Source organism: Ixodes scapularis, unplaced genomic scaffold (assembly GCF_016920785.2).
Source record: "Ixodes scapularis isolate PalLabHiFi unplaced genomic scaffold, ASM1692078v2 PGA_scaffold1__304_contigs__length_218370807, whole genome shotgun sequence".
In the NCBI taxonomy this organism is placed as follows: domain Eukaryota; kingdom Metazoa; phylum Arthropoda; class Arachnida; order Ixodida; family Ixodidae; genus Ixodes; species Ixodes scapularis.
In genome coordinates, this window is record NW_024609846.1 from 116,028,903 (window position 1) to 116,046,627 (window position 17,725).

At 48.9% G+C, this 17,725-nt stretch overlaps 1 protein-coding gene across 2 annotated transcripts in view; it reads right to left on the reverse strand.

The window, feature by feature from the left end:
* Positions 1 to 17,725, reverse strand: part of LOC8042521 (tensin-4) — a 275,086-nt gene that overhangs the window by 13,992 nt on the left and 243,369 nt on the right. For both annotated transcript variants that reach the window (XM_029985615.4, XM_029985617.3), the window contains 3 exons: positions 7,707 to 8,024; positions 5,332 to 5,552; positions 949 to 1,020 (listed from right to left, as the gene is read on the reverse strand). In XM_029985615.4, coding sequence (XP_029841475.3) covers positions 949 to 1,020; positions 5,332 to 5,552; positions 7,707 to 8,024 — 611 coding nt within the window. The remainder of the gene's footprint in view (positions 1 to 948; positions 1,021 to 5,331; positions 5,553 to 7,706; positions 8,025 to 17,725) is intronic.

Below are 17,725 nucleotides of genomic sequence, written 5' to 3' on the forward strand. Positions count from 1 at the left end.
TTGGGCATTATACCACATTGGAGGAGTGCTTTTCCCTAAAGCATGTGGGTGCGCTGTGGAAAAGCAGGATACAAAGAGACGTGACGCCTACTTCCCGAATGTCACTTCTCTGCAGTGCATTACTCCACGGTGAGAAGCACACTCTATGGAGCTGACTAGCCCACCCAAACTGATAGCGAAAAATAGGAAATACTGTGGAACTTTCGAGTGCTAGCAATGTTCGAAACGAAGACCAAACTAAATAGTAAGTTATCTGAAGCAACAATAAAAAGTTTTGCGAATTTTCACAAGCCTACCGCAACGATCTGACAGTGGAGTGGGATTCGAGCTAATAATATCAGTAATGAGAAATTGAAGCTAACTTTTGGTACAGAGTTTGCACAGGTTGTTAATTTTTGCGAAATGTAGCAAGATGACTCAGTGTGAGGACTTGGGCGCGGATGGCGCAGGCCCGAATGCGATTACGTAATTGTCAATGTAATATGTGATATTGATATTCGCTATCTTTATGCATTTTTGTTTCAAATGTTGTGAATATAGTATATAATATACCACTGTAATAATTATGATCTCAGCAAAAGTAGCAATAGTGCTCAAATAAAACCACCAAAATCAGTCTGTGTTCTAGTCGCACGTAAAAACAAAATTTGCATGCTCTCCTCATCTAAGAACTATTGGAAGAACAGTTACTTGATGTGGGGGACACATTGCACCACTGCGCTATTTATACATGGTCAACATCTTGCTCTGTGTACCTTCATGTCACGTGTAGTGCCATTCAGTTTCGAAGAAGTGGGACCATTTGAACCTTTCTTCAGATTATCTGGTTACCATGTTCATTTTGTCTAGGAGTTTTAGGAACATCATTAGCATATGCTAACTACTATGTATAAGTGCTTTTCCCCGGATTTCGGGAGCAGAAAAATTGTCATTTATCACTTCACTCACCTTGGTATTCCAGCCTGAAACCATGGGGCTTCCCTAAGCTCTTCTTCCTCATTGAGGTTTAGGGAGTCATGCCTAGGTGGGAGAGAAAAAAAGGGACTCACGGGCAAGCCCACAACATATGGGTACTTCAGAACGTCCACGACTGTACACAGACAGCAAAAAAAGCAGGCATGGCTGCCTGCTACTCCTCCTCGCCTCCTCCGCCCCCTTCTTCTCCTTCATCTCCTCATCCTCCCAGGGGTCACGTGACCCCCCCCCCCCCCCCCCCCGAGATCACGTGACCCCCGGACCTGGGGGTGTCGCTTGACCTGACCTGGGGGGGGGGGGGGGGGGGGGGGGGGGTCACGTGACCTCGCGGTTACGCCGACGGCGATGCCGCTCAAGCCAGAAACGGGCCCCTAAAAGCTGCGCTCTAAAAAGCAAAAAAAAAAAAAAAAAAAAATGACGTATCGTAACGTGAAAACGCGCTATCGTCTTGAGGGATGTCAGCTGGTCATTTCTCCGAGTTAAGCGTTATAGTGGGGCTATAAAGTCGATACAAAGAAGTGCCTTACAACTTGATTGTGTTAAATGGTTTGCCGCAGCGATATGAGAGGAAAATAAATACTCTGTGGCCACTTGACTTTATCCAATATTCGCCACCATTTCCGAAAATACTGATGCACTCCCGATTACCGCTGGGGCAAAGCGGCCCCGTTAAAAAGAAGTACGATGTAAAGGGGAATGAAAGGGCATCATGAAAGATTGTGTTAAAACTACTTTGAAAGTAATTTAAGTACTTATATTCAAGTACATTCAACCCGGTGTACATACTATTTGACTTGAAGTACATAACCTCTCATTTAGTTTGTACTTTACCTGAGGTACCTTTTAGATGTACGACTTTACCCAACACTGCTCAGACACAGCCCCCCCCCCCCCCCCCCCCCCCCCCTCACCCGCGGCCCCTTTCTACTTTTTTTTTTCGAAGCGCAGAGGGAGGGAGGTTTGCGAGTGACATCTGCAAAACCAAAAGCAATGCTTCCGACGCGTTTTGCGTGAGTCACCATCCTCGAAGACACGACGAGCCTGTCGTGCATCTTCCGACGTTCCAGAGGACGCGTCAATCGGAGGAGGCCTAGGAGTGTCCCCCGCGGCTGCACGCGTCGTGCTCGCACATCCGTGTGCCCGTCAACTGTCCCGGATCCGTCCGTCATCCTCGGGCCAGTCCGATCGCTACTCCCAGACCCCGCCGCCGCCGCCAGCGTCCGGCTCGTCTCCGGGACTACACCGTATCCAGCAGAACAAGAGGAGATGCACGCCGGACGGACGAGCGCGAAAACCGGGTGCGGCGTCATCCTTTGTCCGTGCGTTCCGGCCAGCGGCCCAGGATTCATCCCTCCCATTGTGCTTCGGCTCGTTTCCGGCCGTATATCACGCGCGGAGGACGGCAAGGCGTCCTAGCCCAAGAGCTAGGCTTGGGAGGTCCTCGTTGGTTCCTCCCTCGCGCCATTCGACGAAAGCCACACAAGTCAAAGGCGCATAAAAAGAAAAGCAACTGAAGAAAACTTTGCCCCCCCCCCCCCCCCTCACTCCTCCTCTCCCCTTACACACACTTCGTTGTTGCTTCGTTCCGTCGCCGATTATCGAAGCGTTTGAAAGAACGGCGTCACTCAGACTTTCGCCGGCGAGTCTGCATCGTTCGTTCGTGGAGTGGAAACGAAGCCGAGTTTCAAGCTTTTCCGTCGCTGACTCCTCTCTCCTCATTCACGCTTGTGTGGGTCGCTTCGCTCCCTCGACTGCCGCCAAACGACGGAGGCGTCAAAGAAAGCCACGGAGGCGGCTAACGCAAAGAAGCAAGAGCTCGTTCTTTTGTGCCTCGAAAGGCGTCGTCGTAGAAGAAACGTGTTTTTGCCCCTGCGAGAGCGATCATCCATGCACGTTCTGCGAGCTGGCGGGGTGCGCGTGTTGACGCGACGACGCGTGGATACATGCAAGCGTGCGCTTGGTTGACGGCCAATCGATCTCTACGGCTTGCTGCCGTGTCGAGTAGAAGACGTTTCGCCCCCCATGCACGAGAGTCACGAGTACTTCATCTTCTGGAACACATAAGTGCACTCGAAGCGTTGCGAAACCGTCAGCCCTTAGGAAAGGCAGTTTTAATTCGATGTGGCGTTAAACGATGCGGAGGAACTGTCTTTGAGTGCATAATATAAATTACGAGGAAAAAAAGAAGATAGCGATGAATGCCAATAACAATCAATCATCATTTCCGTTAAAAAAATGTGAGCATATCAAAAGGAATCTAAAGGATGGTGCATTGTGCTGATGGCCTCAGTCGAGGTTCGCAGATCCTGTTTCACGTTCTGTCGGCACTTGTGCCACCAACGCTGACACCAAATAACCGACGTAGGGGGTTTGGAATTGTCTGATCCATCTTATGATTACCTACATCTTGCCTGTTTCAATAGAGAGTTTTAGTAGATCGTTCCCATGGACTCCGATAACGATACCCGATACTCCGCCACCGCCTCCCTTGTGCATGCACAGTATCATTATCGGGGCTATCGGAGGTATCGGAACGATCTACTAAAACTCTCTATTAAATGCTACCATACCGTTGCGCGTTTGTGCAAACCTTTCATTTTCCCATAAACAAAAAGCGAGGATATTTGTTGATTAGGTATCTGCGTACGCTTTACGCCCGCCCCATATACCATTCAAGTAAAAAAATAAAGAGGCGACAAAAAATGAAAAACCTTTACAAATCTCTGTAATGCTGAATTAAATTAGAGCGCAGCTCTTGAGGATGAGGAGAGGAGGGTATGCCCCTCCTCCTCTCCCGCTTCCCTCCCATTTAGCGAGAAATTTTCGCTAAATTTCCCGCTAAATTTTAAGCGAGGAAATTTAGCGAAATTTTCCCACTAAATCTAGCGGGAAAACTGAATTGGTGTTGAGGTCACGTGACGTTAATTTCACTGCTAAATTTTGCGGAAAACTTTTCCCGCCAAGTTTAGCGGGGAAACGTCCCATAATTCAACGCACGGTTACGCCGGCGGCGACGCCCCTCAACCCGGAAACGGGCGCCTAAGAGCTGCGCTCTAAAATAAATATTGTGGCTTTACGTCACGAAGCAAGTCAGGCTATGATAGGGTGACCACCTTCCTGCTAGCGAAATGCGGGACACGCGGTACAGGGAGGGAGGGAGAGGGGGGGTTAGACGGTTAGAGGAAATTTGTGCACACGGACACCACGAACCGACGGTCTGTTAACACATTTAATATACTCTGCTCTTTATAGAGCTGGAAATTGTATTGCAGCTATTAAGCTGAAATAATTTTCACTCCCTGTGATATGTTTTTATGCCAAATATGTTATTTAATGAAAGCATACAATCCAGCTGCAGCAGAACTCAATGCATCAAGTGAAATTAAGAAACAGTAAATCTTTTTCAGATTATTGTTTCCTATCAACGCTTACTTTTATCAACATGGTCCTACACACATTTTTAACATTATGTCTTTTTCCACCTTTGTGAGTTGCAGGCTTTTTGCCTTGTGTGGTTGTCGTCACTGAAAAAATATCTCCACAACAACTTTTTTGCATTGAGACAACTATATGAAATAATTAGAATAGTTTATAGTTACCACATTTACTACACACAACTATTGGTGAGCATTTTTCTCAATATTTGGCCACCAAGGGAGGAGGCACAACGGCGCATGCGCGTCGGACTTCCTACAAGAACGACGGTGGCTTCCCGCAATGCTTAGATAGAAAATGGCGTACCACTCCGATTCACATGATTGCCAGCGACCTCCGCGCTTCGTGCCCCGTTGTTCGTTAGCACCATGAGTTGCAGAGTGAATTTTACGACGGTATGAAATGCGGGACATTTTGAAAATTCGGGGATTTCTCGCGGGACGCGAGCCCTTTATGCGGGCCCGCGAGTCGCGGGCCGGGTGGTCACCCTAGGCTATGAACAAAGCCCAGAGATTCCTCGAGAACGTGACAACCCAAGACGCCGTGCCTCTCTCCGGGAGCTGAGCACCACGGTGCTCCGAGCGGGGCGGGCGGGAATCTGCGTCTACAAAACCGGTTTCACTCGGAAGCTTCGAAACCCAGCGAAAAATACCGCCCGACAGTGTTCGCTCTGTGCTTGGCGTCAGAACAGTGGCTGTGACGTTACTCCGTGCACAAAGCGTACGTGCCGCTGTGCAAACTTTGTCGTTAGTTCGCCGCATATTCGCTCCATGAGAGTTAGCCTTGAGCCTATCGAACGCCTGCACTGCGAGACACGAGTGTTTCAAATCTGCATGTTTTTGCTGCTATCAAAGAGGAATGAGGACGGCCCGAGCTGCCCTCTTCAGCCAGCGGGGAAAAAAAACAACAACTTGGGCTAACCTTTCGGGAGGAGCCGGCGGCATGACGACCACGGTCCTGCCACCGCCCCGTGCCTTCGGCGCGGGCGAGCTGGGCGTGCTCCGTCGTCCCGCGGGCGTCGAGTAGCGGCACTCCGTCGCGTCGCCGCCGGCACCTGCGTAGCCGCTCGCCTCGTCCTGGTTGCTGCTCGGGGAATTGGGCGACGTCGATGAGACCGCCGATTCCGAAAGAGCCGAAGTCTTCTGCGGGGAGACGTCGACACGTGCGGACCGATTGGACCATCGATCTCCGACAGGTGCTTGTTCGTTTTACTAACACGCCGGAGGGCGTACATCACGTTCAGGGGAAACCGACGATGCGTTCACAGAATTGTGCACATTAAGGTTGCCTGACATGCAGAAGAGGGTAGTCCCGTCAGCTTCATTACCGTTGATCCAAGTATACAGTGCGGGTGCTTGCTCGTGTGCATATTTACAGAGTCACGCATGAGGCAACGAGTGAATCGAAGCACAGGCATATATCAAACTTACAAATAGATTTGTTGTCAATAAAAGAGCAAGGGAGAGAGAGAAAGAGATAAACTCCGGTTAATTGTCATGGCTGCATCTGTGTGGGGTAGAGATTTGAAGTTTTAATAGAGAAAGTGAAAGAGACAAGTAGGACATACAACAGCCAGCAGGTTACAGGGACCCAAGCGATTTCCAAAACCTAATTATATAGATATTAAAAGAATTATTAATGGCGGCTACGAAATACGCTTACACGCGGAAAAGGCGATTTCCCGCGCGTGCCTGAACTCGCTTCTCTTAAAGCGGTGCTCCTCCCAAAGCGTCGGTCGCGCTGCGGAGAAGCAACCGTATAGGATCCGCGGGTCCGCACGCATCAATCGCGCACGTTTCATTGCCGCTACAAGCCACGCGCCTTTCAATTCAAGTGTTATTAAAAAAAAAAAAATCTTTAAAGCAAACTAAAATGTACAGTAAAGCCGGGGTCACACTGCTTATACATCATACAAAAGACAATCTGCGTACAGATAGTCTACGCCTATGCTTGTGGGTTCCCAGCTTCCCCAGCACGTGCTGAACAGCCACGCACTCAGCTATGGCCTCCAGTGAATACCTACAGGAGGTATACCCTGGACGCCATATTTGAGGGCGATGTTTAGAGCGCATGCTCAGTACGAACTTACATTAATAAGCTGCTAAGACCGGCAATCTTGATGGTGCGGAATGCACGTTGCAAAAGAGCTGTGGAAACTCGCCATCAGCACGCGCCCAGCAGTTGCCCACACACCTATGGCAGCCAATGAATACAACCTATAGACGATTGCAAGCAAGGTGACTGGCCGCCGCCGCCATTACCTCCATAAACTCTGCTTTACTCATTACCTCCATAAACACGGCTTTACTCTGATCCCTGTACAGTTGCCTCATAATGATTTCATTAGTTGTGTTCATTTTGTTTTGTGCCGAATTTGGGCTCTTCTAATAATGTTGGTATCGATGGCCACATTACACTCGTTCGATTTTTTTTTTTTTTTATCATGCTGCATTGATATGTATTTCGCTGGATTGTCTGATCCTACGCACAAGCAGGGTACTCCTTTTGTAGGCCAGCATTATTTATATGTATTTGTAAAGTGAATAAAAACTATTATTATTATTATTATTATTATTTCTCTGCTCATGCGGACAAGACCGTACAATTGAAAGCTTGCCAAAGCTATGTTCCCGAAAAGGCCGCACGTGCTTGCGCGAATGGGGCCCCAGTCAGGGCGCCATGCTTGCAATTGTTTGTAGATGCTCCTCCTCGAGTGCGAGTTTTCTGAACTCCGTCGCACTCGCGGCAAATCCCGGCGGAAGGCAACAAGCGCGTGCTGTTAGCGCCGAGATTAAAGCCACTCGATAAAAATCACGCTTGGCACTTCTTACAGGTACGGCCCAACCACTGTTACGCAAACGCGCAAAACACGTGCCACGAGCGGGTGCAAAAGCATCCCATTTAAGTGCTGTGCTGCTATTTTCTTCCAAGTGCTGCACGATACACGAGCCTCGAACACTGGCGCATTTGACGCTACTTGTAAGACAAAAAATATCAAGGGGTTTTTGGCCGAGATGTTTCGGTGGCGCCCTCTTGTGTTATTGTCCACGATGTCACGACCAGCATTTTTCTTGCCGTGACGTCACGAGCTGTGACCCTCGCTACTTTGAAACAGATGCCACGGCATGTTCGATGCCGCGTTTAAAAAAAGCACAGTGGAAGCTAGAAGCCATCGCGTTCTGAAAGCAGCACCGTCGACGTATACAGTCCAACAATGCTCTTATGCCCGTGGTTTGGCCAATCGTGGGTAGCCGACCGCTGGGCCGACAGGCACCCAAGCAAACGAAGGCACACACCTCCGAAGCTGTGTTGGACGCTCCAGTGCCGTCGCTTCCGCGCTGCTGCCAGCTGTCCTCGAGCTTCTTGACGGGCGGCGGCTTGTCGGCGAACCTCCTGTTCAGCTCCGTCGGGGACGCGGTGTTGTCCTCGTTGCTGGACGGAGACCAGAGGTCCTCCTCCCTGTGAGCCGGGGTGCTCCGCTCCACGCCCAGGCGCAGGTGCACGCTGGCCCTGGGACTGCGAGGGCTCTGCTGCTGGAGGGCGCGCACGTTCAGCTCCACGAAGCCCTCCGCCACGGGGTCCCGGTGCTTCGTCCGCCCGGCCACCTTCTTCGCCTGGGGACGGAGAGAGCGCCTTCCGTTTAAGCACGAGCGAGGCCAAAGCTACGGGCGCGAGCATAATGTGATTAGAGGGTTTTAAAACACTGTGAGTCTCCCGAGCAGATTTTGGCCCAGCCCTTCGGAGCATGCGCACTCCGCACTCTCAAGAAAAAAAGGGCGTCCAAAGGTGTATTCTTACACCATTTGTCCCATATAATACACCCCCAAACTTCAATTCGACATTCAGCGCCCTACAGTCGAACAGACGGCCCAAAATTTTAGGAGGGGCTTGATAGCCGTGTGGTACAACTTATTAAAATAGCTAATGTACGTTTTACTGAACACGAAAAAAATAATCCGGGTTTTCTTGGCCCTACTGTAAAAACTCGGTGTTTTCTCTATGTAGTCTTTGATACGTACTTTAGCTATTTAAAATGTTGTACCACACGGCTATCCAGCCCCTCGTAAAATTTCGGGCCCTCTGTTCGACTGTATGGCACTGTACGTCGAATTTAAATTCTGGGGTGTATTATATAGACAAAGGGTGGAAGAATACACCTTTTGACACACTTTTTTTCTTGAGAGTGCGACGCCTCAAGGCACTTGGGGCATGTGTACCGAAATAGTTCAGTGTCAGACCTATCTGAAACCAGCCGGGGTTTACTTGGCAGAAATCAGTTCGTCGAACGAGGTTTCATCGACAGGTCGTATCATCACAAGGTTCCCGCGGTCGCTTCATCGACACACCTTGCGACGTTTCGTTGAAAGCGCATCTTTCCGTGAATCTTCGCTCCAGTCGCCGGCATCCGGCGACTGGAGCGAAGTTTCCCCCAGCGGGGCGAGGGATTCCCGCTTAAAGGGTAACTGCAAAGAGAGAAAAAAAGTGCTTTTTAAACAGCCTAATTGGGACAAGCATGTCACAAAACAAATGTTCCGCGAAAAAAAAAAATTTTTTTAGCAATATTTACGTCACAAGACGTAACTTAGTCGGAGTCAGAATATCTCCACATTTGAAACTCCCGCTCTTTCGACCCCCGCGGAGGAGAACTACGCCCCGCCCCTCACTCTTGCATTTGCTCTTTCTTGTTGACTTGGCTGCTGAGTTGAACAACTGTGAGTTGAACGACGCAGCGTCTCGACTTCCGGTAAGACCAGGCAACAACGCACGCTAAACATGGCGCCGGTACTGTTTTGGTTTGACGAAAAGCTGCGGGGTTTGCGAACACATAGCGAAGACATGACCGGAGAAGTGCCCCCGTGATGTTCCCGGAAGACGGAAATTATCATTCATAATCGTCGAGTGTGCTTTGAAAGCGAAGGGAGTCACAGGGTCCACGAGTGTGCAACCACATGCCAACGTTCACGACAGCGCTGCGTTGACTTCGGCGATCTCGTTCTGTTTGGTGCAACACGGCGATGCGACAAAGAACTGAAACGTTCGTGGTGTGTGTGGTGCTGTGCTTGGAAGTAGACACCCAACACGGAGCGCAAATTGGCTGTTGTGGGATTGAGGTTAAACGGGTTCAGTCCCGTCGTCGTCAGCTGATCCAGTCAAACTGCTCCGGCAGGACGCAGCGAGCGTTTTTAAAAGTAAATCTTCCTTCTTTCCGTTTCAAAATGTGAAAGATTCCCGACGCAACTGTGAGTAAAAAGCTGCGGGCGTTTTCAACAAAATTGCGTCGTTTTAATCGAACAATGAACTCCAAATTGTTGTCCTAAATCTGCCGTTTCTATACTTCGTGTTGGACTGCGTTTGCACAGCGACGTGTTGCACTCATCGTGCGGTGCGAATAAATTTGGGCAAGGTTTCCTACCTGCCCACAGATGCATGAACTGAGACCATTTTTTACGTAATGAACATAGTGCTTTTTTTTTTTTATTTTGGGAAGAGGCGTTGTGCATTTATTACGGTACAATCACTTCAAAATTCAGAAATTGGGGAGGGCGAGCAAGCTTTCCGAACGTTGTCTTTGCTCTCTGGCACTGCCCCTAGTATACCTACTAGCAGGTACAAACTGCTCTATAGCAGGTAAAAGACTGGGAAGTCGGGACGGTGCGGACTTCGTGTTTCGCGCTTTTCGCAAGGTGACTGGGGAAGTACTTTTGCAAGGTATGCGGAATATGCAACCGATTTTGTTATGCCCGTCGTTTGCGTCTCTCCAGCAAGATGAATACGATAATCTACAAAGCCGCGATCACAAGCCAAGACTTACAATAACAGCACATATTCATTCAAACAATTTACGTAAGATGGTTCGAAAGCCGAGAAAAAGAATCTGTCGGCTAACGCAGAATTCGGACGTCCGAGGGCTTCCGGACAGCTATTACGTAATCACCTGGCTGTGCCAGGTTTTTTACGTAACAGCTGTGTCTGGTCGCGGACGTTCGATGCACCCGGGGCACCCGGTGCGAATCTCGACGGCCTCCGGAGCCAGATGACAACAACGTAAATGGGCACGTTTGTCGCTACGCGAACGCTCGATTGCCTCCAGACAAATAGCATTCCTTTCGGGGCGACATGGCTGCTGGAAGGCTCGCTGTCGGGATCCTCAACCGCGCTATGAAAGCCAAAACCCCGCATCGCTTCCTATCACTAACACTTGCGACAGCTGCTAAACACACACTACTTCACTTCAAGAAGTCTCACTCAAGCACCTGGGTCAGCACGAAACACTGATCACTTCGGCGAAACGATTAGTCGAGACAGGCGGGAGCAGAGACTTCAGCGGCCATGAAAGAATGGCGAAGCTTTTGTTTGTTATGGTGTGAATCCAAACGGAAGTGCCCGTCTTGTAAACCTTTTGTAAAGAACAATAACTCCCATCACATGGGTTATTCTTTAAACGTAAAAATATGCCGCTCAAAAGGAAATTGCACCATATAACGAGGGTTTAACAACCAAGATCTAAGCTAGCTGTCAATCAAACTCTTAGCCAATGAGAAGTATAGATGCCGATTGGGATTCAACGTCACAGAATCCCAACTTCGTGGCGCGCGATTTAAAACGGGCGAAATAGCCGCAAACTAAAATCAGTCTCACGCAATAAATATTGCTGTAAAAAACTTCTTTTCTCGTGAAAAAATTGTTTCTTGACATGCTTGTCCCAATTAGGCTGTTTAAAAAAAACTTTTTTTTTCTTTGCAGTTACCCTTTAAGGCTTAAGACTCATGTATGTGTTTTTGCACTACCGGAGCCGCCTGGGTGAGTCCGCTTTTGTTCCGGTACTCTTCCAGCGCACGATGTGAATCGGTAATCCATTCCAACCAAAGTAGTACAAAAAAATGAAAGCCGTTTACAAATCCCTCTAACGCCGAATGGGAGCGCAGCTCTTGAGGAGGAGTAGGGAAGGGTACTGAGGGGGGGGGGATCACGTGACCTTGGGGGGGGGGGGGGGTCACGTGACCCCCCCCCCCCCCCCCCGGTTACGCCGACGCCGACGCCGCTCAGGCTGGAAATGGGCCCCTAAGAGCTGCGCTCTAAAAATACGTTGTCGACGGAACGTCGCTGAAGCATGTGTCCACGAAACAAGTTTCCACTAAAGATCGCAGTGTCAACGAAACGTGTCCATAGAAAGTTGTCCACGAAACGTGCTTTTATGAAATCTGTTTCGACGAAACGATGCGGACCTGGGTTTAATTGCTAGAAGCAATTAGCGTGAACTGGGAAATAAAATAAACATGTACCGCCTCACAGTAACGAATGCATGGCATACCACTCCCAATCGCGAAACTTCATGCCTGGGAAATATTCTGGGGATAATACGGGCGTTTTAGTTCCCTTAAACTCGCAAAAAATACGAAGAATCTGTCGCTCAACAAATAATATCGACGTGTCGGACATCTTGGGAAGTCTCGTAGGTGGAGACAGACTTTCAAGCGAGATCTCGTCCAATTTCGTTCTTCCGTAAATTTCCACCGTTTTTGCCAAACTGCGTTTAGAACAAACTTCTTAACCGCCGTTAAATAAATAAAAAAAAGTTATAACAGTTGAAAAGTTCTTTTCGCCAATGTGCCACCGAACAAAACGACCCGTCACTGCAAACGCGATCGCAGAACGATCAGACGAAAACGCCACCGTTTTCCTTTTGGTTTTCTTTTTGGCTCATCGCGTCAGCGGTTTCACTCTTTGGAGCTTCGGGAGACAAGCTGGACAGCTTGTCCAAATCCCGGACGGTTGGAGCAGTGCCAACGGGGCTACCACTCCGCACGTAGATTTCTCATTCTGCAAGACTCGAAAGCAAGTGGACACGACACGTTTCCTTACATTGAAGAAGAAAAAAAAAAAAAAACATTTATGTGCGGAGAAAAGAAAGAAAAAAAGAGTGGGTAGAAGTATTCGAGCGACATGAGTTTTATTACTTTTGTGGTGGACAGTGATAAAAGCATTTAATATAAACTCGGTGTTCGTTGTCGTCGTAGGATAAACATGCTTTCCGGAGAATTATCTGTACATTATAATCGGAACTTTGAGACAAGGAGAAATAAACGAAAAACAAGCAGACCGTTATTTTCGTCCGTTACTTTATTTCTCCTGGTCATATGAATCACAATTATGATGTTTACTAACCAGTTCGGCTGGAGAGCTAGAGAAAAAAAAAATCAAAACGGGAGTACATGCAACGCAACGATCTTTTTCAAACAGGATAGTGTTCGTTTTTTTCATTTTACTTCTTGGACAAGCCCCATATTCATAGGAGGCATAGGGTAACCTCACTACCGATGCCGCACTATAACGCACGAAGAAACTACAGCACTCTCAACAGGTTGATTGAACGGAAGTATATTTCTGGGGACACCAATTTCATTACGCTTGCCGACGAAATTATTACGATCAGTCGATCGCTACTCCAACAATATGTCTTCCGAACTCCTGTCTAGAACCATGATTACATCGGGACTTGCGCTCTACAACGCACAAAACAGTTTACACCAAAAAAAAAAAAAATTATAGCCCACCCTCGACGCATTTACACACCTATACACGTACCAACGACTCAAACGGTGTTTCGTAAGGAGGCACAACGGACGTCTTTTATAACCGAGTTACGCAACCAGCCGCACGGCGTGGCAATACCTTGAGAGACGAAAACATATCGACTTTCCACGGAAACACGAAGCGAAAGCGAACATTCATCAAAATAGGGATGGTAAATAGAGCAACAACAGTTTTATGCAAAGAAGTACCTCTCCTCGTGGTAAGGGCAGACATATTTAGTCGCAACGTTCTCGACACTTTTAAGTTATAACGTAATCTTAGAATTTCAAATCCATTTTAAAATGCGCGAGATCGTGCGTGGGACCGGCCGTTCAGTCAGCAATCTCTTCGTGACACGGTATGACACTCTACACGGACGTTGCACCGACACTGCTTGATGCAAGTTAAAACACGGTCACGCTACAACTACCAGATCGCCTCTTAGAGCGGAAACATCAAGCTAGCTTCCCGCAGCTTAGACATTACCGCAGCCTAGACGCTCAGGCTTTTTTTACTTGTTAAGAGAAGGGGAACGGCAGCTCGGTCGTAAAGTCCGCGCAATCTGCTGCGACGTCATGCCTGTTGTAACGAATGAAATTATGCCAGATTCGTCCGGCCCGCACTTATTACCACGGTTCGCCGCGCTCGTGATTTCGTTTAATGAAGGGCCAGCTGGAGCCGGCGCGTGCATCACCAAACCGCATTAAAAGGCAAACAGGGCGATGTAGCGTAGACGAATGAGTCATTAGAAGTACCCACCGTCCCGCAACCGGAAGCACGGACGTAAACGGAGAGAGATGAAGACGATTAAAAAAATGAAAGACGTTTACAACTCCCTGTAACGCCGATTTAGAGCGCAGCTCTTGAAGAGGAGGAGGCGAAGGTACGGAGAGGAGGCTATGCCCCTCCTCCTCATCCGTATCCTCCCCTCCTCCTCTCCTGCTCGCCTCCCATTTAGCGGGAAAGTTTCGCTAAAATTTCCGCTAAATTTAGTGGGAAAATGTTTCCGATAGCGGGGAATTTATTGTGCTAAATTTAGCGAGGAATTTTTCCCGCTAAATGCAGCGGGAAATTTTTCCGCTAAATTTAGCGGGGAAGTTTTTCCGCTAAATTTAGAGGGGAATTTAGCGGGAAAATTTTTCCGCTAAATTTAGCGGGGGACTTTACCCATAATGCAACGCGCAGTGGCGTCACGAGTAACGTCACTGGTCACCCTCGTGACGACACACGTGACGTCACGTGTGACGTCATCATAAGAAACGTCCCATAATGCACCGCGCGGTTACGGCGACGGCGATGCCGACGCCGCTCAAGCCAGAAACGGGCGCCTATGAGCTGCGCTCTGAAAAGAAGAAAAGGCTCATGCTAAGAAGACCATTTCTTTGTACGGCCTACGCTATAATCAAGGCACACGTTGCAATACTCACAATAGTCCCTGCGTTGAATGAACACGAGTGCAATGTCAAAATAAATCTAACGCTGATTTCGTGTCTCCATGTCTGAAGTGGCTAAGTGTATTCAGTTTGTGACGCATTTATGAATTGGCAAATTTGTGAGGAGAGCCTCGAAGAGAAAAGCGATGAAGACTCGGGGTCACCTGAGGACTCGGGGTCACCTGAGGGCGCGGGGGCGATCGAAAGGTTCGATATCGTGTCCAACCACAGCCTCCTTTATTCTAGAAAGCCTCTCAAATCGCGAAAGAATATGGCCGTTGTAAAGGGGCAAGGAGATCAGAGAAGAAGGCGCGCGCAGGGGCTCTTTCTGGCAGCGCCAAACAAAGGCCCAGCGATAAAATTGTAAAACATAAACATGCTCCTTTTTCTTTTTATCAGGAAAGGATAACATTTTGCGACCACCCTCCTCTATTGCCTCCTTCTCCCGTCTCTCCCCGCGCCAGTCGCCTCCTTTCTTTCTTCTATGTTGCGGTTTGTTGCTGTTTCGCGGAGAGGCCACCGCACGTATACTGTTGGCGCTGGCTGAAAGGTTACCCCAAAGTAACTGTAAAGGCTCTGCTTGCGGAACCAGAGTATCGCGTTTCTTTTCCTTGCGCCTCCAACTTCGTACTGGCGGGGAAGCGGTCACGTGCGCCGAGCTGGATCCAAATTAATGAGGGAAAGCGACCTTGCAGGCGCCGAGTTTCGGGCGGAGCACGTTTCTCGCTTTGCGTTTGCGAAATATTTGTTCTACACTAAAATCGAACGAACTGGAAGGTTCCTTGACCATTTGAACAGTATGTGTAGCCACTGGCTACAGTATAATTGTGTTGTTTATAACGCGTGTTTTCAAAGTCTGGAAAGCAGACGACACGGAGGACGATCGTGTTGTTCGCGTCTGTGACGCTCGCGGAGTGATACGCGACCAGCACATTCGAACACCTTGGACCAGACAATAACGCGCATCTACGGCTTGCGAAAGGACGACCTTTTCTTCGACTACTACGTTCTATCGTGGGCACAGAGAAAAACATAATGAAGGCCCACCGGCGCACGCGCGGCGTGTCGCCGTACTATATTCTTTCCGCTCCACACGCCGCAGAACGACGCCGCGCAGCCACGCCATGAACATGGTGAACGTGGCAGAGAGACAGCTCAAACGAAGCCTATTCCCGCGAGCGCGTTGCCGTCACCTCCCCGAGCTCGCGTACGCGTCGCTGCTACCTCTGGGAACCGACCAGGTGCGGACGGGGCTCGTTCGCGCGCCTGATTGCTTCCAGCCCAAACGGGCATATTTCCGGATCTGCCGCAGAATCTGGCTTTGAAAAAGTGAGCGATGAAGAATACGCGCCAAGGTAGATCCGGGTTCAGTTTTGGCCCGCGTTTGGACATTTTTGAGAAAAAATACGGCGTTTTGCTCCTCATATATATGTATATATATATTTTGTGTGTATGTGTGTGTGTGTGTGTGTTTTATAAGTGGGAAAGGACGAATTTACCCTTTGGAAAGTTTATTAGGCCACACTGGCGGTCGCCATTTCTTGGACAAGAAGCGTGTATGTTATTTCGAAAACTTGCTGAACGCTGACACAGCACTTTTTCTCGGTACGAGCCGAGTCGTGTTCAGGGCGAACGCCAGACGCAGCCGTCGTTTCCAACAGATGTTCAACTTCAGAGTACGTGTTCAAAGTATGGTGAGCTGGGTTTTAAATGGCGCAGCCTCTGCCAAAAGGCGCGTACTTCTGAGAAAGGTCGATCGATGCCCCTCCAGAATACCGACTTTTCCAGGCTCTTTGCGGTGGCATATGGTATCGTCGTTGTTGTTCTGTCACCAGTTGAGTAATCTACAAGATTGCTTTTAAAACCTTTAATCGTCTTTTGGCTCTTCTAAGGCGTTTTTAACGTTTCAGTCCCGTCATATGTTTTCGAGCAAACGATGAAATTACACGAAGCTTAACAAACTTTAGCCAAGGCAGGGGGACCCGACCTACGGATCCCCAGCTGACGGGTTCGAATCCCGGCCGAAGTGCCACGATCTGACGGCGGCTTACTGCGGCGGGATTTCGATTGCTCATCAAAAGATTCCCGGGTGGTCGAAGATAATCTTCAGTTCTCTGCTAGGCATATGCCCCTTGTTTCTGGCACGTAAAACACCCCCAAAATTTAATTTGCTGTTTATTTTTTATTTCCAAAACACCCAAAATTGACAATGCTTTGGAAGCTATATCTAGCGCCAATCGGATGCTCAATATCCCCCAACGTGATGTCCTCGTCTCCCCCTCTGACCATATCTTTCACCCGTGAATTCACTAAACGAGTAAAGTCACTCGCTCAAACCTCCCACGCGTAATTCAAACTCCATTTCGAGCCGGCGAAAGCGACAAGTCCGAAATAAATAAAGCTCGGGCGTGTCCGAGAGTCCCAGGGCACACAACAAAAGTGCTCGAAAGAAAACAAAACAAATTCAACGAGAAATAAAAGAAAAATGAATCTAACTCAGACGCCTGTCCCTGCGTTGCTACACAACGTACTCCGTTCAACACCCTAACCTGACAGTGCGGTGAAAGCTACGCCTGCTCGCTGGACCAGTCAGACGTGTATCTCTCGCCACGTGATTACGCTCCCACCCGTACCCCCGCGTAGAGAGTGTAGGGTCAGAGGATGACAGGGATGCGGCTGATTGGTCCGGCGAACCAGTAGCTCCCACCGTACTGTCAGCTTAGAAACGGGTACCGAGCATAGCTTGTCCCGAGTGCCAATCTCGTAACGCGGAGCATTTCGCAATTCAGTCGCAGAGATAAGGGTCTCCGGGGATGCCAAACACGCGCCAGTGAATCTGTCGGATCAAGTCGGATTAAACCGGGAGGGACTTTAATCTCGTTTTGGATTAGTGGAGAAGAGAAAAAGAAACGACGGTGGGTGTCCGAGATTTGCTTTTTCGTTTCCCCCGGGGCGTCCCATTACGAGCTTTGCGAGGCACAAGTGTCACGAATCGCCTAGTTCTTCGAGCTTTGTGTTTAGATTTTGTCGGACTCGTTTCCGTTGTGATCTTTGCGTTGTGCGTGACGATACGAAGGTTGGCGCCGGAGAAGGCACTTGTTCCCGGGCGTCTGTTGCTAGGCGTTTAGGTTTACGGCTGCAACCGCCGACGAGCATAGTTCGATGTCAAGGTATATGGTTCTCGTTATTTTTGAATGCTAGAAAACTAACTCGCAGTTTTTTTGTTTTTTTTAGATTTGAGAGCGCTAATTGGTGCTAAAAAGCTCGTGTCTGCAGAATGTTTTTATTTCTTATATACAGAAGTGACC